Source organism: Chanodichthys erythropterus, chromosome 11 (assembly GCF_024489055.1).
Source record: "Chanodichthys erythropterus isolate Z2021 chromosome 11, ASM2448905v1, whole genome shotgun sequence".
In the NCBI taxonomy this organism is placed as follows: domain Eukaryota; kingdom Metazoa; phylum Chordata; class Actinopteri; order Cypriniformes; family Xenocyprididae; genus Chanodichthys; species Chanodichthys erythropterus.
In genome coordinates this window covers 50,300,811-50,327,225 of record NC_090231.1, presented here as the reverse complement: position 1 = coordinate 50,327,225, position 26,415 = coordinate 50,300,811, and the positions used below count along the sequence as shown (strand labels likewise).

At 39.2% G+C, this 26,415-nt stretch overlaps 1 protein-coding gene across 1 annotated transcript in view; it reads right to left on the bottom strand.

Annotated features, from left to right (window-relative positions):
• Positions 1 to 8,588: 8,588 nt before the first annotated feature.
• The window catches only part of LOC137030846 (sodium/potassium/calcium exchanger 3), a 67,481-nt gene continuing 49,654 nt past the window's right edge, over positions 8,589 to 26,415 (bottom strand). The window contains exons 7-17 of the mRNA XM_067401318.1: positions 26,106 to 26,180; positions 22,437 to 22,462; positions 22,218 to 22,271; positions 15,222 to 15,358; positions 14,963 to 15,129; positions 14,581 to 14,788; positions 12,043 to 12,209; positions 11,795 to 11,909; positions 10,856 to 10,968; positions 10,696 to 10,761; positions 8,589 to 8,879 (exon numbers count right to left, since the gene is read on the bottom strand). Coding sequence (XP_067257419.1) covers positions 8,769 to 8,879; positions 10,696 to 10,761; positions 10,856 to 10,968; positions 11,795 to 11,909; positions 12,043 to 12,209; positions 14,581 to 14,788; positions 14,963 to 15,129; positions 15,222 to 15,358; positions 22,218 to 22,271; positions 22,437 to 22,462; positions 26,106 to 26,180 — 1,239 coding nt within the window. The 3' untranslated portion in view covers positions 8,589 to 8,768. The remainder of the gene's footprint in view (positions 8,880 to 10,695; positions 10,762 to 10,855; positions 10,969 to 11,794; positions 11,910 to 12,042; positions 12,210 to 14,580; positions 14,789 to 14,962; positions 15,130 to 15,221; positions 15,359 to 22,217; positions 22,272 to 22,436; positions 22,463 to 26,105; positions 26,181 to 26,415) is intronic.

Below are 26,415 nucleotides of genomic sequence, written 5' to 3'. Positions count from 1 at the left end.
ACACTACAGGCCTATGTGACCGAATTCAGAAATATTGCACAAATGCAAATAGTGTGACCTCATAACTCCACCCACCTCAATCGAACTGCTGCAGCTCGTTTGCAAAGGTAAAAAAAGGAACTGGTTGTTTGAATAAGTACAGTTTTCTTTACTCAAGAACACTTGACCAAATGACAAAAAAAAAAAAAAAATGAACGCCCACATAGCTACAATAAATACTATAACCTGTCAGTATGTGAAATTGTATTTTACCTTTGTCACAATATGAGATAAATCCAGCCCTAGGAGTAAAAATGAACAATACTTTTACAGCATGTATTAGAATAGGTTACTGATACTTTTTTCTTCTTCTTCAATTACTTTAATATCAGTTTCAAAATTATAGCTTGAAACACCATTTTACAGACATTTTATTACATGTTCATGCCCTGTTATTTTGTGTTGGGAAATGTAACATCTCTAATAACTTTCATGCAAATGAACACAAGATTTGCATGATTATTACTTTTTAAGACATGTTAAGGAATCTTAGTGTATTTTTCAGTAAAAAAAAAACTTTTCACCCTCGTTGTCTGAAGGAGGGAACGGAGATGTCACATTGGTGACCAACAAATTAGGATCCCCGCCAGAGACACCAATCTACTTCGAGTGTCAATTAAACGAGCCAATGCACCATGGCATACGATGTTTGCATTTGACTGCCACACCCTGCAGTGTGGGTATAAATAGGCAGCAGCATATTCAGGTTTTCGCTGAGAAGCTGAGCCGGCGACCTGGCCACTCAGCTGTGGTACAACAACTGTGGTGACGGGATGTGACGTCTCCGTTCCCTCCTTCAGGGAACGAGGGTTACACAAGTAACCAAGATGTTCTCTTTCAGCTGATCATGTTCACCGTCATGTCGGTGACCGACGAATTGCCTCCTGATCCCTCCATTCCTATTAGGGCAGAAGATGGGACAGGGATTATGCAGAGAAGATTGATCACTGCTGTTCCTGCACAACCCACTCAGTAAGACTTGGAAAACACTGGGAAAGTGTTCCCTTTCCACTGGAAAAGGAATGCTGCGGGAGCCACATCCTGTTTCAAGGAGGTTCTATGTGGAGTTTACACATATGGACTAACCCTAGGGTCGTACTGCATATGGATGTCTCTGGGGTCGCTCTGACCCAGTTTAGGGAGGAGGGTACACATTTGCAGAGATGGCAGAGTGGGCTTCAACAAGACGACATTAAGCCAGGGCCTTACGGTTCTACTAGTTTGAGGTGAGAACACAGGAGGACACTGGCTCAACACAAAACATGTTGGGTGTCACCCAACCCATAGATCTACAAATATTGGTCAGCGAGGCACCACGTGCCAGCGCCCAGGAGGATGCAACACTTCTGGTAGAGTGAGCTCGCAACCTGAGCGGGCAGGGTAAGCCAAGGCGATGGCATCCACAATCCAGCAGGCCATCCTCTGTTTGGAGACAGCCTTTCCTTTCTGCTGGCCTCCATAACAAACAAAGAGCTGCTCTGAGGTCCCAAAGCTTTGTTTTCAGTCCACGTACAGTTGCAGAGCGTGGACAGGACAGAGCAAAGCTAGGGCTGGGTCTGCCTCCTCCAGGAGCAGTGCTTGCAGGTCCACCTAGGTCTCAGAATTACATGGCACGATTCATCGACCGAAAATGCATGGCGGTCCCCTATCCTCTTGATGGAGGCCAATGCAACCAGGAGCAATGTTTTCATAGATAGAACCTTCAACTCTACTGACTGCAAAGGCTCAAATGGGACATTCTGAAGTGCACCAAGCACCAGAGCCAAATCCAAAGAGATTATGGATGGAGGGCGAGGAGGATTTATGGCAAATTGATGGTGTCAGCTACCTCCTGGGGTAAGTCATCTAGAACCTCTGCGTCCTGTCCAGGAACCAGACATGGAGTTTCCAGAGGTCTAGGCTGCCCTGTCTTTGAGAAAGCAGATCCTTCCTCAGAGGAATGCACCAGGAAGGGGCTGTCACAAGGAGCATCAGTTCTGGGAACTACGTCCGGTTGGGCCAGTAAGGCGCAACTAGCAAAAACTGTTCCTTGTCCTCCCTGACTTTGCACAGTGCCTGTGCAAGTAGGCTCACTGGGGGTAATGCATATTTGCGCAGACCCCGGGGCCAGCTGTGTGCCAGTCAGTCTGTGCTGAGTATTCCCTTGGTCAGGGAGTAAAACAGCTGGCAGTGAGAGGTTTCTGGAAAGGCAAACAGGTCTACATGAGCGGCACTGAAACGTCTCCAAATCAGCTGGACCACCTGGTGATGGAGTCTCCATTCTCCCAGAAGCACAGCTCATGAGCGGCTACATGATTGAGCACACCAGGGATGTGAATGGCACAAAGCGACCTCAGATAAGGAGATGGCAGGCGAGTTGTAACATGTGATGGGAGTATAAACCACCTTGTCGATTGATGTACACAACGGTCCAATGATGTACAGTGTTGTCCGTACGGACTAATACGTGTTTGCCCTGTAACGGCTTTGTTTTAGACAGCTCCATGCACAACGTACTGCTACTCAAGTTGATGTGACAGTGCAGTTGGGGTTCCGTCCAAGCCCCTGATACTGCATGCCTGTTGCCATGGCCATTTTGGGACTCGGCCGTGAAGCCAGTTCTGAAGCTGTCTCAAATGAAGCAAACCGAGTTGTGTTACTGCCGCTGCAGCTGCCATATGCCCCAGGAGCCTCTGAAATAATTTCAGTGGGACCGCTGTCCTGCCTTTGAACGAATTCAAGCAGTTCAACACTTCAGTCACCATCTCCCAAAGAGCTGATCCCTCCATCTTGGGGTCGCTCGTCTCAGGGCCTCTTGCTCTTATGCTTGCCACCAGGTTTGGTGGGGGCCTGGATGGGCTGGGCGCCCTGCTTGTGACCGACTCCACAACTCTGCTTGAATGGAGGCTGCTGCTGCGTAGGAGCAGGGGCAGACACAGGGGGGTGCCCTCGTCGACGAGCAGACTGGGGCGCTATGGCTGGTGGTCCAGTGGTTGCAGGATATGTTTAATCGCCGCCATCTGCTTATGTACAGCTGAGAACTGCTGGGCAGAGCTCTTGAGTGCTGTGCGCAGCTCTTGTAGAACCTCTGGATCGTGACCACCCCTGTGCAGGTCTTTGAGCGCTTTGGCTTGATGGACCTGGAGCAACTCCATAGCGTGCAGGGCGGAGGCAACCTTCCCACAGGCTCCATAAGCTTTGCCAGTTAAACTAGACAAATACTTACAGGCCCATGAGGGGAGACACAGATTACCCTGCCAAGTGGCAGCGGTGCTCAGACACAATTGCATCACAGCTGACCGCTCCACCTGGGGGATCTCTGTGTACCCCTTGGCAGCCCCACTATCAAGGGTAGTGAGGGGGGAGGAGATACTGGGTCTGTTCATGGCAGTTAAAGGTGCCATCCACGAACTAGTAAGCTCCTCATGCACCTCATGAGAAAAATGGGACTGGGGCGGGACACTGAGAACCAGCATGAGCCGCCCCAAGAAACCAATCATCCAACCTCGAGGGCTCAGGACATGGTTGAGGTCTCCACTTCAGCCCGCCCTTCCCGGTGGCCCAGGCAAGCATTGCCATCATCTCTGGGTCTGACTCAGACAATACTACCGTTCCTGAAGGAGGCAACGAAGCTGCCTCCTTGTGTATATATATATATATATATATATATATATATATATATATATATATATATATATATATATAAAATTCTTTGTGGAATGTTCTTTTCCACAACATTCAATACATTAGAGTGTTGTGGAAAAGTTCCTTTATTTCAGTAATTCAACTCAAATTGTGGAACTCGTGTATTAAATCAATTCAATGCACACAGACTGAAGTACTTTAAGTCTTTGGTTCTTTTAACTGTGATGATTTTGGCTCACATTTAACAAAAAGTCATCAATTCACTATCTCAAAAAACAAGTTCTTCATAAGATCAATAAAAAAAAAGGCTATTTTAAACAGAAATGTCAGGCTTCTGAAAAGTATGTTAATTTATATGCACTCAATATTTGGTTGGGCCTCCTTTTGCATGAATTACTGCATCAATGCGGCGTGGCATGGAGGCAATCAGCCTGTGGCACTGCTCAGGTGTAATGGTAACCCAGGTAGCTTTGATAGCGGACTTCTGGTCATCTGCATTGTTGGGTCTGGTGTCTCTAATCTTCCTAATCATTCTCAATGGGGTTCAGGTCAGGTGAGTTTACTGGCCACTTAAGCACAGTAACACTATGGTCATTGAACCAGCTTTTGGTACCTTTGGCAGTGTGGGCAGGTTCCAAATCCTGCTGGAAAATGAAATCAGCATCTCCATAAAGCTTGTCAGCATGAAGTGCTCTAAAATTTCCTGGTAGATGGCTGTCCACTCCTTCTGAAGCTCTCCTAAATTCTTAAATCGGCTTCGCCTGACAATCTTCTCAAGCCTGCGGCCATTTCACTTGTAAACCTTTTCCTACCACACTGTTTCCTTCCAGTCAACTTTCCATGAATATGCTTTGGCACAGCACTCTGCGAACAGCCAGCTCTTTCAGCAATGACCCTCTGTGGCTTACCCTCATTCTAGAGGGTCTTGATGATCGTCTTCTGGACAATTGTCAAGTCAGCAGACTTCCCCATGACTGCTATTGGGATTACTGACCTAAACCCAGTATTTATACCCTGAGAATGGTAATTTAATAGAACTTGAAATTAAATATTCTAATAATTTGAGAGACAGATTTTTTAATTTTGATGAGCAGCAAGCTGTAATCATCAAAATGAAAACAAAATAGTCTGGAAATATTTTACTTTTTCTAATAAATCTAGAATATATTCAAGTTTTACTTTTTGAATTAAATTACAGAAATATGATCATGATATTCTAATTTATTGAGATGCATCTGTATACAGTGCTCAGCATAAATGAGTACACCCCCTTTGAAAAGTAACATTTTAAACAATATCTCAATGAACGCAAAAACAATTTCCAAAATGTTGACAAGACTTAGTTTTATATAACATCTGTTTAACTTATAACATGAAAGTAAGGTTAATAATATAACTTGGAGAACAAAATTTTCAGTTTTACTCAAATTAGAGTGATGCAAAAATGAGTAAACCCCACTGAAAGTCTCTGGAGCAAAGCAAAATTTTAGACTACAAATGTCTAATGTCTAATGGGACTGGGGCGGGACACTGAGAACCAGCATGAGCCGCCCCAAGAAACCAATCAAGAGACCTTCTCGGTGGCCCAGGCAAGCATTGCCATCATCTCTGGGTCTGACTCAGATAACACTACCGTACCGAAGGAATATATATAGTATATATACACAGTCAATCCAAAAATTATTCAGACACTAAAATTTTTTTATAATTAATAGGACATTATAGTTCATTTATGTAAGTTAGTATAGCAAAATAAAGTAAACTGTGTTTTACTACCAGTAAAACTGATAAAAATTTGTAATCAAAAATTATTCAGACACTTTATTCAGTTTTGCTTAAGTGTTATCTGACACGAAGATAATTTTTTTCTGACACAGTTTAACTCTTTAGGTCATTAAAAATGAGGGTGACAAAAACACAACAAAATGAAAATGTAAAAATAAACAATTCAAACTGTTAATAAAAACTTAATTCTTCGTATTGCACATTTTATTGCACACATGAACAGACTTTTTGTAGAACAAAAGCCATGAAGCATTTGATTTTCACTCCCCGCCATGATTATTATTTAGTGGCGTCACTGTTTTGTTTGGTCTTTGCACTGACCATTTAGTCTCTAAAACCAGAAGCAAATGTAATCTTTACAGAATTTGGTGAATCTCGCAGGACAGAAGTAACAGAATGCATATTTATATATATGCCAACAAATGGTATCAATAGTGAAAATGTACAACAGTATACTTATAGATAAGACACCAATAAAAACAACTCAAAAATGTTAAGGGATCTTTTAGCAAAGCATAGACTGGATAAAAATCAATGAGTCTAACAATGTCTAGTCTAACACACAACACTACAGTACTCACACCATGTCCATCGCATTTATGTCTAATATAGAAATATTATAAACATTTCAACTTGACTTTATAAAACTAGGCAAATTGTAGTAAATATAGACAGTAAAGTTTTATTTCTGTATACTCTCATAAGTAATAACAAACAAGCCTAAACCTATATAAATAACGAATATCCCTAAAAATTACCTAAATATAGTTTTTCAATAATATGAACCCTTTTTGACTGCAAGGGGGGAAAATCTAAAATTTCACTAAAAAATTAAGCACACATATATTATATTCTATAACAACCAGTTACAAACCTCTTTAAAAAAAAAAAAAAACATCCAAAAAACTACTATCAAAAATACAATCACATTAAATTACTACTACAGGCAAACCTGTGGTGTTTTGTTTATCGCTTAAAGAACTACTGTTTCTACAAGTATTCCCACACTCACTTACAGTGATCATCAAAAACAAATCAAGTCATCAGTCTATGAATTCATAAGTATTGCTACAGTCAGTGCAAACAGATTAAAGACAGAATTACCACAACGTGATTACTTTGTCAATAACTACAGTAAATAAACAGTCTTTATATAACCAGTGCTGTTACATAATCCGATTACAAAAACCAAGTACTTGTAATTAGAGTATACATTACATTTTAAAAAGGAAACACACACGCAATCAGAGTACAGTTACTTTTTCATGCTGACATATTGATTATATTACCATCAGTCAACAGCAATAAATTAATTTATTTGTAATTTACTAACAGTGAGCTGTCTGAGCCACAGGCTGAAATATGTTTGGTTGATCTTTTTGTGACGTGTCCTTGATTTCCAAAAGATGCTTATATCCACAGCAAAAGTAATAACTATTAAACTTTAATAGTATGCTGTTATTTTAACTGGTTTACTATTGTGTGATGAAAGTGGTGTTAAATGGTACTTAAAATAGTTCACCCAAAAATGAAAATTCTATCATAAAAGAAGATATTTTTTAGAATTGGTACACTTGAATGGAAAATAAAAAGAATGATGCATTACTCAAAATATTTTTAGTTTGGAGCAACTTGAGGGTGAGTAAATGATGACAGAATTTTCATTTCTGTGTGAACTATCATGCAATAATTGAAGAAACAATTAAGGCTGTTTGTGTTGATAATAAAGGTGTGCAGTAGTTTAAGGAATATGTTTAAGGAATATGTTCATATTTGGTCTTTTTTTTTGTATTTTTGTCAGAACAATACAACAGTATTTTTTATTAAAATAAATAAGATATAGCTCAAGTGCTACAAAAATAATTAAATTATAATACTTAAAATGTGTAATCTAAAAGACAGTTACTGATTAAAATGTTTTAATCAGTGCCAAATTATTTTAGAAGTTACAAACCCAACACTGTATCTAGCTTAGATGCATGCATGCTTGATCATTACATATATTCCTAAAAAACAACTTGTTTAATGCTGTCACGTGGTACAGTATGTTGTTCTGAATTGAGAACTCTGTGATTATCTACGTCTGAATGCTGATATTGAGTACAGCACGACTGCAAGTGATGCTTCATACAACTGTTCTATAAACAATGAATTCATAAAGAGTCTTATTTAGAACTATATAGAAATGCAGTTGTGGTCATACGTTTACAAACACCTTGTAGAGCCAGCAAAATTCTAATAATTCAAAAATAAATACATAAGAATAATCATAAAAATTGCATTTTGTATTGTATTTAGTGTTTCCCTAAATAAGCTTCTCTGAATAAAGACACCACAGTTGTTTACATATAGTCCACAAAACTAAATAATAGCTGAATTAAAAACATAACATGGATTTTATAGGTAACTGCACACAGTATTAAGATTCAAGGGTGTGATCTTTTGAACTGATTCATTTGTAAATTCATTTTTTATTTAATTTTTGGTCTTGTGGACCATATTCAGGGCATTACTAAAAAAAAAAAAAAAAAACACATTACCTCAATAGTGAGAGAGAGACTGTATAAATAAGCTGGAAAGCTCTGAACACAGAAAAGCAGACTAATACAAACTGTGTGAAATGTCCCAGTGCTGTTATACTCTCTATTGGTACGCTTGGAATGCAGCTCAGCCAATCAGATTTGAGGACTAACTGAACTGTTGTACAAATTAACACAGCAGCAGGACTACCCTTGTGAAAAAGAAGTGTGCATGATTATATTGAATGTGCACTTGTAATGTACTTCAAATCTCAACATTTATATTTTTAAAAAACTGTACTTGCAGATAATATATAACTGAATTAAAAGGCCACTTAAGTGCCCTTAATGTCAAATGAAAAGTTTTTAAATTTTCTCTTTATTACAAAGTACACTTGTCAAAAGTGTAAGAAACAGTCATGACACTTTAGAAGCTTTAGAAGTGTACTTATTTTTCACAAGGGTTTAACACAGCAAAGTACTGAAGTTATAAGCAGCTAAACAGTGACTTATTGTAATACTTCAGTGTTCTTGTAAAATGCCAGACTGAAGATAGAAACATATTATAAAGTATACCTTCCAGCTTAAAGCAGTGCTTAATGGACAGAACAAAGGGCTGATCAGATCTGTACACTGTTATATCAGTTTATATGCTCTAAAAACCATTCTGTAGAGCACAACATTTCCTTTTGCTGCTACATTGGATGCAGGCATGAAATCAGCCAAGATTAAGTACCTGATCTACAGTAAAAAGCACTATAAAATTCAACCAAAAACAGGATAAAAACTCATGTGAAGCCTCTAGAGCTGACCAAAGAGGATGGAGCAGAGCAAAAAAACGGAGTAAAGGAGCAAGAGACCAAACCCTAGTTTCCGATCCAGCTTCCAGCCATTCAGATGCACACTCAGGACCTACAAGACACATACAGTTAACATTAACACCAATAGCATTGAGCATGTGGATAGTCAGTGTGTGATTAAGGGCGATTTCACTGCCTCTGCTTTTAAAATCCCACTTTTTGGTTCATTTTTATCCCTGCTTCAGGTCAGATGGGATGCATTTCCCATTTCTCACAGTAGATGGTGATGTAAGTGTCCGGCTTATAGACCATTTGGGTGTTTGCAACAGTTTGTGTGTATAAAAACCTTGGGTTTGTGAAAATGGGCACAGTGTTATTATTATTAAATATTCTTCTATATGTTATGGTACGTTTTTACATTTTATTTTTTAGAGTGTCCTCGTTACAATGTAGTTAGGCATTTAAGTAATATTAATGAACTATATGTACATACTAAAGGGTTAGGGTTTGATTTAGGGTTAGTTGCATGTAATTATGCATAATTTATAGTTATTGCTATAGTAACTACATGTAACATGCAACAAGGACGCTGTAAAATAAAGTGCGATCTTTGTTAAAAATATTGGTCACAATTTAGATTACGGTCTAATTACTGCTTATTAATAGTAAGTAAGGTAGTTGTTAAGTTCAGGTATTGGTAGGATTTAGGGATGTAGAATATGGACATGCAGAACAAGGCATTAATATCTGCTTTATAAGAACTAATAAACAGCAAATATACTAGAAATTTGCATGCTAATAAGCAACTAGTTAATAGTGAGAATTAGACCCTAAAGTGTTACCAATATATAATATATATATATATATATACACACACAGTACAGTCCAAAAGTTTGGAACCACTAAAATTTTTAATGTTTTTAAAAGAAGTTTCGTCTGCTCACCAAGGCTACATTTATTTAATTAAATATATTAAAAATTAAAAATACAGTAAAAACAGTAATATTGTGAAATATTATTACAATTTAAAATAACTGTTTTCTATTTGAATATATTTCACAAAGTAATTTATTCCTGTGATGTCAAAGCTGAATTTTCAGCATCATTACTCCAGTCTTCAGTGTCACATGATCCTTCAGAAATCATTCTAATATGCTGATCTGCTGCTCAAGAAACATTTAATGTGTACAATTGTACAAAATATTTGTGTACAATTTGAGGATTACAGGATTATTTGATGAATAGAAAGTTCAAAAGAACAGTGTTTATCTGAAATCTAATCTTTTGTAACATTATAAATGTCTTTACTGCCACTTTTGATTGATTTAATGCATCCTTGCTGAATAAAAGTATTTGTTTCTTTAATTTCTTTTAAAAAAAATAAAAATAAAAATTCTTACTGACCCCAAACTTTTGAACGGTAGTGTATAATGCTACAGAAGCTTTGTATTTCAGATAAATGCTGTTCTTTTGAACTTTCTATTCATCAAGGAATCCTGAAAAAAAAAGTACACAACTGTTTTCAACATTGAAAATAATCATAAATGTTTATTGAGCAGCAGATCAGCATATTAGAATGATTTCTGAAGGATCATGTGACACTGAAGACTGGAGTAACGATTGCATCACAGGAATAAATTACTTTGTCAAATATATTTAAATAGCACACAGTTATTTTAAATTGTAATAATATTTCACAATATAACTGTATTTTTAATTAAATAAATGTAGCCTTGGTGAGCAGACAAAACTTATTTTAAAAACATTAAAAATCTTAGTGGTTCCAAACTTTTGGACTGTACTGTGTATATATATATATATATATATTATTTTTATTTTTTTCCCCAATTATGCAATTAATCTGCAGACCAAATATGGTTGAGAATCTCTGGTGTAGAGCTTGTATGTTGTGGTACTGGGTTGCTCACTGTGAGGAAGACTGATGCGAGCAGCAGGATGACAGAATAAACCAGGCCCTTATTATTGATGAATACCTGATAAAAGACACACACCAATCAGATAAAAGCATCAACAGGAACACATTGCACTGAACAAACAGCTTGGTTTTAGGATAAGTAAAATGCTCACTGTTGATCCATGGTGTACTACTAGAGTTCTTAGAGCCCAGGGGAAACCCAGTCCCAGCAGGATGTCAAAAATATTGCTGCCAATGGAGTTAGACACTGCCATGTCCCCCATACCTGAGACACAAAATACAACGTCAATGTAATACATTTTTTCAAATAATTGTGTGTGTATGTGATCCTGGTAAATGTTATGGGGACAAAATATCCTCACAAAGATGGCAGTATCCAAAATCCTTATTCTTGTGGAGATATTTTTATGTTACCATACTTGGCCTTCACATGTCACTTTCACTTATAGGAATGCCCACCTTGAGGGCAAAACAAGGCTTTCCTCTATTTCCGCCCAGTCATTTCTACCAGGTTTGTCCTATGTACTATTGTAAACAAGTGAGATTAAGACCAAATCCAGTATATACCTTACTGATTATGCATACTATGTACAGGCAAGCAGATAAACTGGCAGTCACGTGACTAAAAACTATGAATTAAATACAAATTTCTATATACAGTAAAATGATTTTTCAATAAATAAGGATTATTGGAGTATGTTGTATAAGAAAATACTATTTTTCAGTCTTTCTACTTCACTTTTAATTCAATGTGTTACTTGCTGTTTCTTTGAAACACTTTTTATGGTAACACTTTACAATAAGGTCTAATTTGTTAACAGCTAATGCATTAACTAATTTTTGTTAATAAAAATGTTCACATTCATGTTAGTTCACAGTGCATTAACTAATGTTAACAGATACAACTTTGGATCTTAAAAATTTAGCAGTAAATGCTGAGATTAACATTAACTAAGATTAATAAATGCTGTAGAAGTTTTGATCATTGTTAGATGTTCAATTTAACTAATGGTAACAAATGAAACCTTATTGTAAAGTGTTACCAAAAATGATATTAAAGATAATAAAAGAATGCATACAAGGTTACACACCTTGACGGGCAACAATAAGGCTTGCCATGCAGTCAGGTACACTAGTGCCAGCAGCCAGGAAAGTGATTCCCATGATGTAATCCGGAATATCTAGCGTGTAGCTGATGATGGTGACCTGCAAGGCATTAAAAACACACCACATAATGATAAAAATCATCATAATGGACCAACCAATGGAATGAAAAAAAAAGAAGAGTTAAGATTGGTATATTTAGTAAGAATGCCCATTTTTAAAATATTTTTCTTACCATCCACACCATGAGGTAGGAAAAAATAGCAATCCATAAAGTTGAAGCAATAAAGGTGATCATGAACCAGCGATGCCAACGTGGCAAAACACAGTTAGGCACTGTGCAATACAGCAAAACGCCCAGCGGCCACGATACAAACCACTTCATACGTGCACAGTAACCAGCTAATGCAAACAATACACAGAGAAAACGAACCATAAAAAGTTATCAAAGCACCATTTCATTGCTTCTCATTATATTTTGTAAAAAATAAACAAATAAATAAAGTAACAATAAATAAATAAAATCACTCCCAAGACAAGAAAGACAAAATAACCACAAAAAGATTTTTTCAAAACAATCTTTTGATTACTTCAATACAGTTTTTGTAGAAAAAAAAAAGGTCATAAAAGCATAAATAGCATTTTTTCCCCTTGACTCTGTATAGGTCTCTGTATAGGTCTTTTCATTTGCAATCAGACTAGTAGCAGTCGGAATAAAAAAGTCACACGTAATCACATCAATCGGAATGAACTGGCCAAATCCGACTCAAATTTCATTAGGATTGTAAGGGGTGGTTTAAACCTTTTTCTAATCCGAGAGGACATTTGATCAGACTGAAAACCGAAACTGGAAAGTTCTGCACATGTGCAATGATGTTGAAATGGTGTAATGACGTATGACGCACAGAACAAGCTGTTATTGAATATAGTGTCATAAATGACTATCATGTAAATCTAATGCCGTATGTCCTACGCCTTCCCTATTCAACTTAAAGGTGCCCTAGATTCAAAAATTGAATTTACCTCGGCATAGTTAAATAACAAGAGTTCAGTACATGGAAAAGACATACAGTGAGTCTCAAACTCCATTGTTTCCTCCTTCTTATATAAATCTCATTTGTTTAAAAGAGCTCAGAAGAACAGGCGAATCTCAACATAACACTGACTGTTACGTAACAGTCGGGGTGTACTCCCCAATATTTGCATATGCCAGCCCATGATCGAGGCATCAGACAAGGGCAGCCAGTATTAACGTCTGGATCTGCACAGCTGAATCATCAGACTAGGTAAGCAAGCAAGAACAATAGCAAAAAATGGCAGATGGAGCAATAATAACTGACATGATCCATGATAACATGATATTTTTAGTGATTATTTGTAAATTGTCTTTCTAAATGTTTCGTTAGCATGTTGCTAATGTACTGTTAAATGTGGTTAAAGTTACCATCGTTTCTTACTGTATTCACGGAGACAAGAGCCGTCACTATTTTCATTTTCAAACACTTGCAGTCTGTATAATTCATAAACACAACTTCATTCTTTATAAATCTCTCCAACATTGTAGCATTAGCCGTTAGCCACGGAGCATAGCCTCAAACTCATTCAGAATCAATGTAAACATCAAAATAAACACTGTACTTACGCGATTAAAGATGCTTTTTTTATGTTGTTTAAGGCAAGCGCGAGCTCTTGGGGCGTGGAGCACACACCCTGAATCGGCTCATTTCTAATGATGCCCCAAAATAGGCAGTTGAATAAAAAAAAAATCCATCGGGTATTTTGAGCTGAAACTTCACAGACACATTGAGGGTACACCTTAGACCTATATTACATCTTTTTTTAAAAAGTTCTAGGGCACCTTTAAGGAACGAACGCGGCGCCAGTGTCGTTTTTTTCCATAAGTAGAATAGGGAAGGGCGTAGGACATACGGCGTAAGCTTTTTGAAGAATGTGGAAAGCGGAAGCACATGCAAGACGATAATTTGTGTTTATAAAGCATATACAGTTGTATTTTTTTTTTAAATGACAGATCGTTTCGCTAGATAAGACCCTTATTCCTCGTCTGGTGTCGTTTAAAGCCCTTTGAAGCTGCATTTAAACTGTAATATTGACCTTCAACCATCTGGAGGCCATTGATGTCCACTATAAGGAGAATAATCCTGGAATGTTTTCATCAAAAACCTTTTCGACTGATGAAAGGAAGACATGAACATCTTGGATGCCATGGGGGTGAGTAAATTATCAGGAAAATTTTATTTAAAAGTGGACTAATCCTTTAATCTTCTAACTCCGGACTGCTTTGTCGGACAAAATGGCAGATTCAGCGTTATAAATGGTTAGATCGCTTGTCAATCAAACTCTCGGCGAAGGGTCAATTGAACTGAGCAATGAGACTAACTTTGGAACATTGACACAGTTATTGAACTGAACGGAATCAACATTGGACTAAATTGAGCTGAATACTGACAATAGCACTGCTTTACAGCTTAAATTGAATTTGTTTCATAATTTTACAAAATGAACACTATTACTTTCCTTTTTATTAATATGAAGCAGCTTTGAAACAATCTATATTGCATAAAGCGCTATATAAATTAACGGTCTTGACTTATTATATACAGTTAAATTTATATTAGATAAGGTAACTAAAAATTCTCCTAGAGATGATTCACAGCCTACCAAAAGAATGAACCAATATTTAGTATATTAAGCAAAACTTTCTGCATGCTTTTAGTGCTAATAAATTGCATTCAATCTGCTTTCATGTACTAACCAGGAATATGGAGAGGTTTGAACCTTTCATCCCCATCCTCATCCTCTTCTTCAGGCTGATTGTTTTCCACCTCCACCTTGACTCCTTTCTTACCATCCATCATTTCTGCATCCTCAAGTGGCTGTGCTTCAACACTTCCTCCATTTACTATCCCTCTAGAACTGAATGTCTTCACTGGGGTCCTGCTCTCCCTGAGCAGTCGCTGTCTCTGAAATGAGTGAGGGAGAAATGGTAAAGAGGGGGAAATGAGAGGAATTGACATTTACATGCAGGGTTGAATTTACTCCACTTTCAATTTGTCAGTTGGAATTTGAATTGAAATGACAGGAAGAGTAAATTGATTGCCATTAAAAGAAATTGGTATATATAAATTAAAGTTCACCTCACTGATGAGCATGCGTCCAGCCATAGTCAGACGAGTACGTGGGGAGAAATGCGGCGTGATCATGACACGAAGCCCAGCCTCTGGGAATGAGAGCTGGTGTGGCCTCAAGATCAGCAGCTCATCCACCATCACTACTGGGGACTCCTGCCCTGATCCTGCTGGAGCTGAGAACAAAACAGAGAATAAATACATAATTTGACCCACCAGTTTGGAAGTGCTGTTTTTATAGAAAATAAAAACATGCATTTATGAGTACCTTTCCTCAACAGCACCATGGAGGTGTTGCAATTGACTTCATCACCCTCTTTTTCTGTGGACATTTCTCTCCTGACACAACACTGGGCTGGACTGCCACATGATCTTTGGACAAAGCTGGCAATCTGACTGTTAAACCTGTGAATGAGATTAAAGTCACCATGAAATGAAAACTGACCATTTTTATTTTTTATGGAATATTGCAGTATTTATTATAAATTATTTATCTGTACACATCATTAAATATTGTAGTCTTTCAAAATAACTTCCTCCTGTTGCAGTGACATCTCTTATCTTCTCTGATGACATGTTTACTGGTGCAAGGCTGTGACAACCTGTCACTCACATGAGCAAACCACAACCATCCAATCAGTTCCCCATGGACAAAATCAAGTCCAATCCTACATTAGGGAAGAATAGGGGAAGAAAAGGCTATCGCAACTTCCGTTTCATGCCGACTTCAGGGCTAAATCAACCAACATTTTGAGTTTCTGTTTCTGACAGACTAGAAAACAAATTGTGTCATATTTTATATATTTAAATGTTAATATATAAATGTACACAATTGTTTTTTATGTTTTTAAAAGAAATCTTACTCACTACGACTGCATTTATTTAATCAAAAATAACTAATAGTATGAAATATTTCTATTTAAAATAACTTTAAATGACATGTATAATGTTACAAAAGATTTCTATTTCAAATCAATGCTGTTCTTTTGAACTTTCTATTCATCACAGAATCCTAAAAAAACAGTAAAACTGTTCCCTTTCAGTCAGTCACATTCGACATAGGTCAGAAGTGAACCAATGAATTGGGATATCGCTGGAGAGCCCTATCACCTTTGAGTGTAACTAAATGAGCCAATGGAATTGGCGTGCGATATTTGCACAACGTGAACCGCCCCCGCAAGGCGGTTATAAATAGCGGATGCAGTCGCACTCTGTCGTGCGCTTCAGAGCCAACTTGTGTGTTCCTGCTAGACTTCTTTGAGTGTGCAACTCAAGCCTTTGAAGAGCCTTTTGTTTATCTGTGCTTGTGTTAAGGCACCCTACAGTAAAGCCGTGAACTGAACAGAGCTTTCAACTGCTGTTATCACAGCAAGATGTTTCTGCCGGTTGGTTTGCGATTTGGGCCGGTTCCTCTCTGTGTGTGACTGTTAGGCGATCAGTGTGTACCTGCAGTCACACATTTCTTTACCTAGGTTGTGGAGGTGTCCATTGTTCCCCTCAAGGTACAGGGCGTTCTCATCCTCAACTACCTCGACGACTGGCTCATTCTGGCCAGCTCGTGAGAGCAGTTGTGCGAACACAGGGACATGGTGTTAGCTCACCTCAGCCGGTTGGGTCTTCGGGTCAACTGGGACAAGAGCAAACTCGGACTCAGTCGCCCGGACAGCGCACCTAACAGAGGAGCGCGTCCAGTCGGTGTTGAACTGCCTGAGTTCACTCAAGTGCAGGACAGCGGCCCCACTGAAATCTTTTTCAGAGGCTCCTGGGGCATATGGCATCTGCAGCCGCAGTCACGCCACTCGGATTGCTTCATATGAGGCCGCTTCAGCACTGGCTTTACGGTCGAGTCCCAAGATGGGTGTGGAAATGGGGTACGCTCCATGTTCCTATAACACTAAGCTGCCGTTGTGCGGTTAGGAGTTCCCCACGAACAGGTGTCCATGCATGCTGTGGTCTCCACAGATGCCTCCACCACCGGGTAGGGAGCCACATACAACGGCATGCAGGTCTGTGGACGGGGCCTCAACTGCATTGGCATATCAGTTGCTTTGAGTTGCTAGCAGTACGTCTTGCACTGGGCCACTTCAAACAGCTGTTGTCAGACAAGCACGTACTGGTCCGTTCGGACAGCACTGTGACCGCTGCGTACATCAACCACCAGAGCAGTCTACACTCCCGTCACATGTCGCAACTCACCCGTTATCTCCTGCTATGGAGTCAGAAGCATCTGAGGTCGCTTCGTGCCATTCACGTCCCAGGCGTGCTCAACCGTGCAGCTGATGATCTCTCACAGGAGCCTCCGCTTCCAGGTGAATGGAGACTCCATCCCCCGGTGGTCCAGCTGATTTAGCAGCGTTTCGGGGCCACACAGATAGATCTGTTTGCCTCTCCGGACACAGCCCATTGCCAGTTGTTCTACTCCCTGTCTGAGGGCACTCTCGACACGGATGCACTGGCACACAGCTGGCCCCGGGGCCTACTCAAGTATGCATTTCCCCCAGTAAGCCTACTCGCACAGCTACTGTGCAAAGTCAGGGAGGACGAGGAGCAGGTCTTGTTAGTGGCTTCGTATTGGCCCACTCAGACCTGGTTTCCAGAACTGAAGCTCTTCGCGACAGCACCTCCTTGGCGCATTCCTCTGAGGAAAGACCTCCTGTCTCAGAGACGGGGCACCCTATGTCATCCGCATCCGGACCACTGGAAACTCCATGTCTGGTCCCTGTACAGGATGCAGAGGTTCTAAGTGATCTACCCCACTTAGTTGTAGACACCATCACTTCCACGAGAGCTCCTTTAACGAGGAACCTCTATGCCCTGAAGTGGAACCTGTTCATCGAATGGTGTTCCTCTCACCGAGAGGACCCCCAAACATGTTCGATCAGGTCAGTGCTTTCCTTCCTTCAAGAGGGCTTGGAGCAAAGGCTGTCTCCCTCCACCCTCAAGGTTTATGTTGCCGCTTTTACCGCACAACACGATGCAGTTGATGGTAAGTCCTTGGGGAAGCATGACCTGATCATCAGGTTCCTGGTTCCCTGGCCTGGATATGTGCCCAAGGTTCCCACCACTCCCTTCAGAGATCAGGTAGTGAACCTGCAAACGCTGCCCTTGGAGGAGGAAGACCCAACCCTGGCTTTGCTCTGTCCTCACCACTCTGCGCCTATACGTGGAAAGAAATCCAAAGCCTTAGGACTTCAGACTAACTCTTTGTCTGTTACGGAGGCCAGCAGAAGGAGAAGGCTGTCTCCAAGCAGAGGATGGCCCACTGCTCGGGTAGAGAGCTCACTCCACCAGGGGAGTTGCTTCTTCCTGGGTGCTGGCGAACGGCGCTTCGCTGACAGATATATGTAGAGCTGTGGTGACACCCAACACATTCGTTAGATTTTATAGCCTTCGTGTAGAACTGGTATCTTCCCATGTACTGGCTTCCAGCAGCTGGTAATGTGAAAGACCCATAATAAATGTAGACCCATAATAAATGTCCGCTTGCTATCCCATTCCTGGCCCCTGGGCCGGATACATGCATATATTGCTCCAGCGAGTTCCCCGTCTTGGTGAACCCTGTTGATTTCCTCCTCCACCCCCTGCAGCTTGGACATTGCGGAGTGTCTGATGCTGAGTGCCATATGTTGTGACTAGGGCTGTCACGATATTGGATTTTTCACACCACGGATATTGTGGCCAAGAAATACCACGGTATCGATATATTGCGATATTTACAGAATCCTTGGTGTGTGTGATTTATCCGTCTAAATTTTTTATTTTTATTTAGTTTTTCTCTTTCAGGATTGCTGCACATTTTTAAAGTCAAATTTAAGGTTTTTTAAGACCTGAAGAAATAGAAATTAATACTAGCATAGTAGCCTATACATTTACTGCCATGGTAGCCTATACATTATGGCTGTTTCCAATCAAATGAAATCATTATCAACAAAATCCATCTTTGTAATAAATTTTGAGGTGGATCAGAGGTGACACAGAATGAGAAATGACATTAATATATTTACACAGCATTTACATTTTGTCTACATTATTTTAATATTTAAATATTTAAATAAATTTTTCTCATTTTAACTTTTTAATGTCCCTTAAATATGAAACTGAACTAAACTGCCAGTAGGTGGCAGCAAGTCACTGTCCTAATGAGTGAGTGAGTCAACCGATTTGTTCAAATGACTGATTCATTCAGGAACGAAGCTCGGATTCATTCATTCTAAACGCAGATTCAGTCAGAATAACAAAAACATTTCTGTTGCATGGGGCTCTGTTCTGCTGTTCATAATTTTGAAATTTCCGTTGGCGAAATAAAGAAAAAAAAAAACAAACAATATTAACAATACTGTGTATAAAATGTAACTCACATTGTTCATTTAACAAGTTGAAGGAACATTGCATTTGTGCTGATTTGACTTTTGCTTGTGTGATATTGTAAAACAACTACATCTTATAATGTGATATGACAAAAAATTGTCGGGGCAAAAAAAAGCTTTACTTTTTTCGGGTGTGTGAACAGAGCCTCTCACTCTCCCGCTCGGAATAGCTGCGTGCTGCATCTTCTTCTTGTTTGACAGGCATCAGCGTTAAGGTGCAATACTGCCACCTGAGATCTCAACCAGGTACTGTCGCTGGAGTATTTACATGTCATGATATCATAAGCGTCCTATTCATTTTAAATACTGTGGTTATCGCCAATACCGGTATAATCGTCACACCCTAAATTAACACGATATCGATATGGCATGCTTTGAATATCACGGTTATCGTCAATAATGGTATATTGCGACACCCCTAGTTGTGACCCCTTTACTTAAGCGGTCCCATATGTGTATTGTCCACAGTTAACTCCCTACGGTGAGCCCGTGTCTTACCCTTGACAGAGCCCACTCTGTCGTTCCTGTCAGATGTGTCTCCCCCTGTGCCAGGCTGAAGCCATCCCAGGAACTCCATATGCGCACTGTTCACGGCCAGTCCATATGTGTATTTTCATGAAATACCTCCCCCTCTGGGTAGGTTGTGGCTTCTGCAGTGTCCCCTATGGGTTCGTTTTCCCAGTGTTATCTAAGTCTTACTGAAAGGGTCATGTGGAACAGCAGTAGACTCTTTCAGTGTAAGCTTGCCCCCTTCTCTGCCTCAAGGTGTGCCGGGTGGCTGGAGCTTACGCTGGGCACTGGAGGGGGTCAGTAACTGTGGCGTTTTATTTGGGATCCTAATTCGTTGGTTCACTTCTGACGTATGTCGAATGTAACCGACTGAAGGGAACGTCTCGGTTATGTATGTAACCCTCGTTCCCTGAAGAAGGGAATGGAGACGTACGTCAGAAGTGAACCAACCAATTGGGATCCCAAATAAAATTAAGTATTCAGTGCTAAAAACATATTATATACAATGCGTAAGAGCATTATTTTGATGTTGTTTTTGTGAAAATTATTCTTGTTCGATTTACCTAATTTCATCATATATTTTAAGCACATTTCATTATTACTTACATGCATACTTATCTGTCATGAAGCTGTGCTGTATAAAAAATTATCATTTTTAGGAACTTTGAAATGTGTGACACAAATGTAAATTCTTAAAATTCATTGTTAATTATTCACACTATAGTTTTTCAAAATGTACCAATAAATATGTTAGTCGCTGTTTCTCTTAAAGGGATAGTTCACCCAAAAATGAAAATTTGATGTTTATCAACTGTGTTCAACATTCGCTTAGTGAGGTCTGATCGCGCTCTGACAACGGCAGTGATGTCTGGCACTCATTGAAGCAAAGCGCGAGACATCATTGCCGTTGTCAGAGCGCGATCAGACCTCACTAACCGAACGCTGAACGCAGTTGGACATAGTGGTGTATTAGAGGTAAAAAATTATATAAATACTGTTCGGTTTCTCACACAAACCGATCGTTTCGTGTCTTAGGACTTCAATGTGCTGTCACAAGCCGCAGGGTTTAATTTGGATTTGTCTGTGCATGTTTTTTTGACTCTTATTGATAGAGTTCCCATTGACACGCATTATTTGACTGACAGACGGCAATGGTTGGTGTTAAAAATCATCATTTGTGTTCTACTGAAGAAACAAAGTCACCTACATCTTGGATGCGCTGGGGGTAAGCAGATAAACATCAAATTTTCATTTTTGGGTGAACTATCCCTTTAAGGCACTTGGTGGGGACATAATGCCTCCAAAACACAACATACTCCTCATCTTTTCAACAGGGTTGTTGTATCTGTATGGGATAAATATGTAATATCTAATATTATCAACACATCTGCAACAAAACATGCTTTAGCTTCCCTCCTCCCATAAAATAGAGAGCAGGGATGTTTATCTCAGTCTCAGACAGCTCAAGCCTCCTCTAATGGCCTTAAAAGGTGCTTAATGAAGACTGTTGTCATCTAGAAGATCCTTATCTCTTAGAAGTTGTGTTTTTTGTACAACACTGTTGCTCATCCAGGCGCCTTTCTAAACAATAAATGAAATATGGTCCTTTCTCTCATATGGAGGGAAGAGGTGCCATGCATTAGCTTGAATTTGGAGATTCTTAACCCATACCAATAAAGAGACGAGACACTTGAAAATTGATATGATTGAAGCAAGAGGGAGGTCTGTGTAAAAGACGTTTCAGCTATTATTTAATAAGTCTTTATTTAATAAGTTATTTAATAAGTCTTTATTATTTGGGATTTAGAGCCAGACAAAGACAACGAGTACTTCAGTATTAATTCTGGGATTACATGTTACACTTTCTTAGTTCTTCCCAGGGTTTCTTCTTCTCAAACCTAACCATCTATGGAGTTTTTCCTTAATACGATAGCCTTTGACTTGCTCACTTGAAGTTTTCAGACACAAGTTCCAAAAGTAACACTGCTTTGAAACAGTATGTATTAAAAAATGCTATACTAATAAAACTAAATAAGACTTGACAAGTGTCTTGCCTTTTCTGAAAGTATTTTAGGTGGAGCAATATCCTCTCCAAAGTTGTAAAGTACTTAATTACTTGAATTATTGTTGTTGGTTTCTTTTTGTGTTATATATTTTGCACGTCATCATGACATTCCATGTGAAAAAGAAGTACACTTTATAAAACATTTAAAAAGAAGTGAAAATAACACTTTGAAAGAATATACTTCTAAAATATGAATGCAAAATTGTTTTCTGACACTTAATTGCATGTTAATCTGGTTCTTCACTAATTCTTTACTTTTCGAATACAACTCTGAATACTTTCTAAAGGCACTGTAATGGAGAACAGCATTATTTATACTCACTTCATGATAAGGATATAGACTCCATACATGGAGATCAGAAGCATGGATTCCCACCTATAATAATGGATACAAAAAATGTTAGCGAATACAACTCACATATGTATAAAGATCTCATATAAGTATAAATATATTAACTTTCTAATGCTTCTAAATAATGATACTACTCCGCTTGAACATGTGGACATGGGTGTAGAAGAAACATACAGTTGCAAAACTTACCATACAACTTGTTCATCATAGATAACCTTGAGAAAGTAGACAAATGAAGGGGTTAAATGACTGGGATTTGATGAGGAATTCTTCATGTATATTTTTAATTAAAACATCACAGAAGTAAATCTAGAGACTAGCGCTGACAGTCATTATTCACTGTTTATACTTTTGTAACGAATCATCACTCGGGCATTGATCCATTTGCATGCTTTATTAGAAGAATCGTAGTAATACAGGCAGGGTCAGACAGGAGCAAACTGGTATGTAAGGAACAGGCAGAATCGTGGTCAGACAGGCAGTAAGTCAGGGCTGGCAGATAACACTCACAGAAACGGGAAAACAGGCAGACGTCAGAGGTAGGCGGCAATGGATCGTAGACGGGTATACAGGCAGACAGCAACAAGTAATCAAACAGGAAATAACGCTCGGAATTGTTCACCACGGCAAAACAAGACTTCGCGTCTGACAGGTGGATATGGCAGTCCTTTATAGTCCGGGTAATGTGATTCAGCTGCAGGTGTAATCAGTCCAAGGTACGGGCTTATGGGAAATGTAGTGTGGGTGAGTGTGTGTGCTAATATTCGGGTGATGGTTCCCTCCGATGGCCAGAGGAGGGAATCACGGAGTTCGTCTCCGTGACAACTTTTAAGGGGTTCCTAAACTTTTTTTCAGCCGAACCCCTAAGATGTAAAATATTTACTTGAAGTATCCCCTGAGATCTTAAGTTAATATTACAATCATTTAACGACACATTCACATGTTCACAGTTCTCTGTTGACGGTTAATGGTCACAAGAAAAACAGATAAATTATTGAATAATTTTTTAGTTAGTGATTTATTTTGATTCTTTTTTTATTTTGATTTTAAAATTATATATATAAATAATTATATATGACGTTGTGATAGGAAGGAACAGTTTGGAAATTTTAAGAATATTCATACTTGGGTTCGCTCTTTACAAGAACCAACAAGGGAACAAGACGCTGCGTTATGATGTTGGTGCTATGGGAAAGCTGCATGAGCCAGTGTCTGAAGCACATGTAGAAAACGCCAATATTGATTGCCAACAGTGTGGTCAGTAGATGCCTGAAATGCACATCACCAGATTTGATTTGTCTTCAGCAATTGCGTGAAGGATGGCAAAGCGACAGAACCGGGTTATATACGTAACCTGAGACGTTCTCTTTTGAATGGAACTCAACGCTGCATCATGACGTTGATGCTATGGGAATGTTAATACCCACGTTGCCCTACTGAAAAAATACCTGACCAACAAAATTGTGAAATATGCACAAGCACAAACCCTTTGGTTAGTTTATTCTGGTGAACTAACCCTTTAACCCAAAGGAGTCAAAGCCTGGGGTCAATCCAATTCAATAATAAATATGCATGAATGTGTGTGAAAAGGGCCAGCCTGCCGAAGCACAAACATATAAAGATATATTAATTCGAAAAAAGCCCCAAGAGACGTACACTCCAAGGGTAGTGTGCCTCATTACCCAAAGATGAAACCTACCATGCATCCCACAGGTAACTGAAATCGAACAACTATATGAATTTGTGCATAAGGAATAATCCAAACAAAAAACCCATAAGGACCCGAGATCCTGGGGTTGAATTCATATCCAAAAAGTAGAATCTTATGAATGTATATGGAGAGGACCAGCCTGCTGCAGCACAAACATCTTGTAATGGCTCACCGGGACGATTATCTCGTGCTCTTATCACTGACATTTAACGCCTCGTGACTAAATAAAGGGCACCAATTTGAGTGTGTACATCAACGCGCAACCCGCCAGGCGTAAAAGTGTCATAAAAAAACACCTTGGGTTCGTTTTTTTGGTTTGACATGACACGTTAAAAACTGTCCGACCAATGAGATTGGAGCTTTTGTTCACGTGCCTGGAGCTACTGAAGTTACAATAAAACACGACTTGGTGGTGTTCAAGCACAAAACAATCTTGCCAAGCACACATTGATACCTAAGAAGACGATGAAGAGGAAGTAATTAGACAAAGTTCTTTGCCAGTTCTTGGCCACACCAATAGATGTGTATTATATGCCATTTTATTTCTGCATTTTTATTGTTTTTTGTTTTTTTTACATTCAAGAAATATATTTGAGAATGTTTATTTCATAAATGTTTATTTGCACTACCATTTACTTGCACTACTGTCATTGTGACTTATTTGCACTTCCATTTCTGACCACCATCTCCTCATGTCATGTACAGTATATGCCATATATACCATTTTATATCCGTATTTTTATTTGCACTACCGTTCACTTGCACTAAGCACAAGTGCCATACACTGTCAGGGAGTGAATATGCACGTTCACTCGGCAAATCACCAGTGAAAATCGCTTGGGTATGAACACAAAGACATGTCGAAAAACGTCTTGAAAAACTCTGGCGATAAGTGCTTCTGCCATGGTCTCCAAAGCCGACTAGTAACTGATCAGATTTACACCACAAGCCTGAGCGGCCAACGTAAATCCTCAAGATCTTGACTGGGGACAAGAGATGAAGACTTTTTTACTTTTGCAAGTCAAACAGTGGAGGAGAAAAGGCTTGGAGGATAACGGATGGGTGGTCGAAAACAGCCCCTAGCGTCACCCGGCCTCAGGTACAATAAAACTTTGACCAGTCCATGGGGAAAAAAACTAAGCAGGAGGGAGCAACTGAAAGGGCCTGCAAGTCTCCTACTTTCTTAAGAAAAGTCAGAAACTTCTCTGAGGCTGTGATGCAAGAGATGAGGTTAAGACAAAGTTTCCTCGTGGAGGGAGCCCTATCATTTAGGATGATCTCAACAACATCGGTTGAGAGACCAGAATCTATGAGCTGGCACCCCTCAGGGGCCAGTCCTACAGTTTCCAAATCTCGGGCCTGATGCTTATTTGGCGTTTAACTTAAAGAGCTGCTCAACATGTCCTCCTGCCTTATTTTGTTGCAGACTTGTAATCTATGTCATGCCTCTGCAAACATGAGACCTAAGTCCCTTCAGAAGAAAGTCAAACGGAATTGGAGCTTAAACTGAAACTCCCTAAAGTGCACACCTGTATACGTCGGTACATTTCATACATAGATTGCTCCTTTGAACTGTTTGCTTGTTCACAAATTGCGTGGTGACACACATCTTAAATGTTTTCCATTCATACATTGTAGACAAACTAATGCCTATTTCATCTAATTCCTAACAAACACATAGGACTTTCCACACACATGTAAACAAATGGTTTCCTGAAGACAAAGAAGCTGGTGACGTGCTAGAAGTCTACTAATGTGCTGATGCTACGTCAACTGACCATGCTGTTGGCCAATCAAGATTGGCGTTTTCCACACGTGCTTCAGACACCGGCTCATGCAGAAGTGTTCTCATAGCATCAGCGTCATTATGCAGCACTGAGTTCCACTTGAAAGGGAACTTCTTTGATTTGATAATCTTGATTTAATAATATATATTGCTATTTTAGTTTTATTTCAATGAATTCTGTAGCCCAATTTGGTTAATGTTACATTTAATTATTTAATTAGCTTTTCATTAACTCACAAATCCCCTGTAGTTCCCCTGCAAACCCCCATATGTGAAAACAATTTAAAACGATATAAATTGCTTTAAACTATTTCCCTTTTCTTTTATCCACTCTCATATGTACAGCCACCCATACACTCACCAAAATCAAGGCCAACACTGAGAAGATGTAGTAGAGCGAGTCTCTGAACATAGACCACCAGGTAAGGGTCACCGTCTAGGACACAAATGGACACGAGAAACTGTGGCAATATGCTTATTTCAATTGTTCAGTACATTTGTGTTCAATGTGATTATAATAAAGAATGGCTAAACTAACTCTGTACAGTTGTGCCTCTTATCATTAAAAGGGTCATGACATGAGAAATCAAATTTTCCTTAACCTTTTGACATATAAGTGATATTTGTACTATTAAAACATCCTGCAAGCGTCAAAGCTTAAAAGCCTGTTT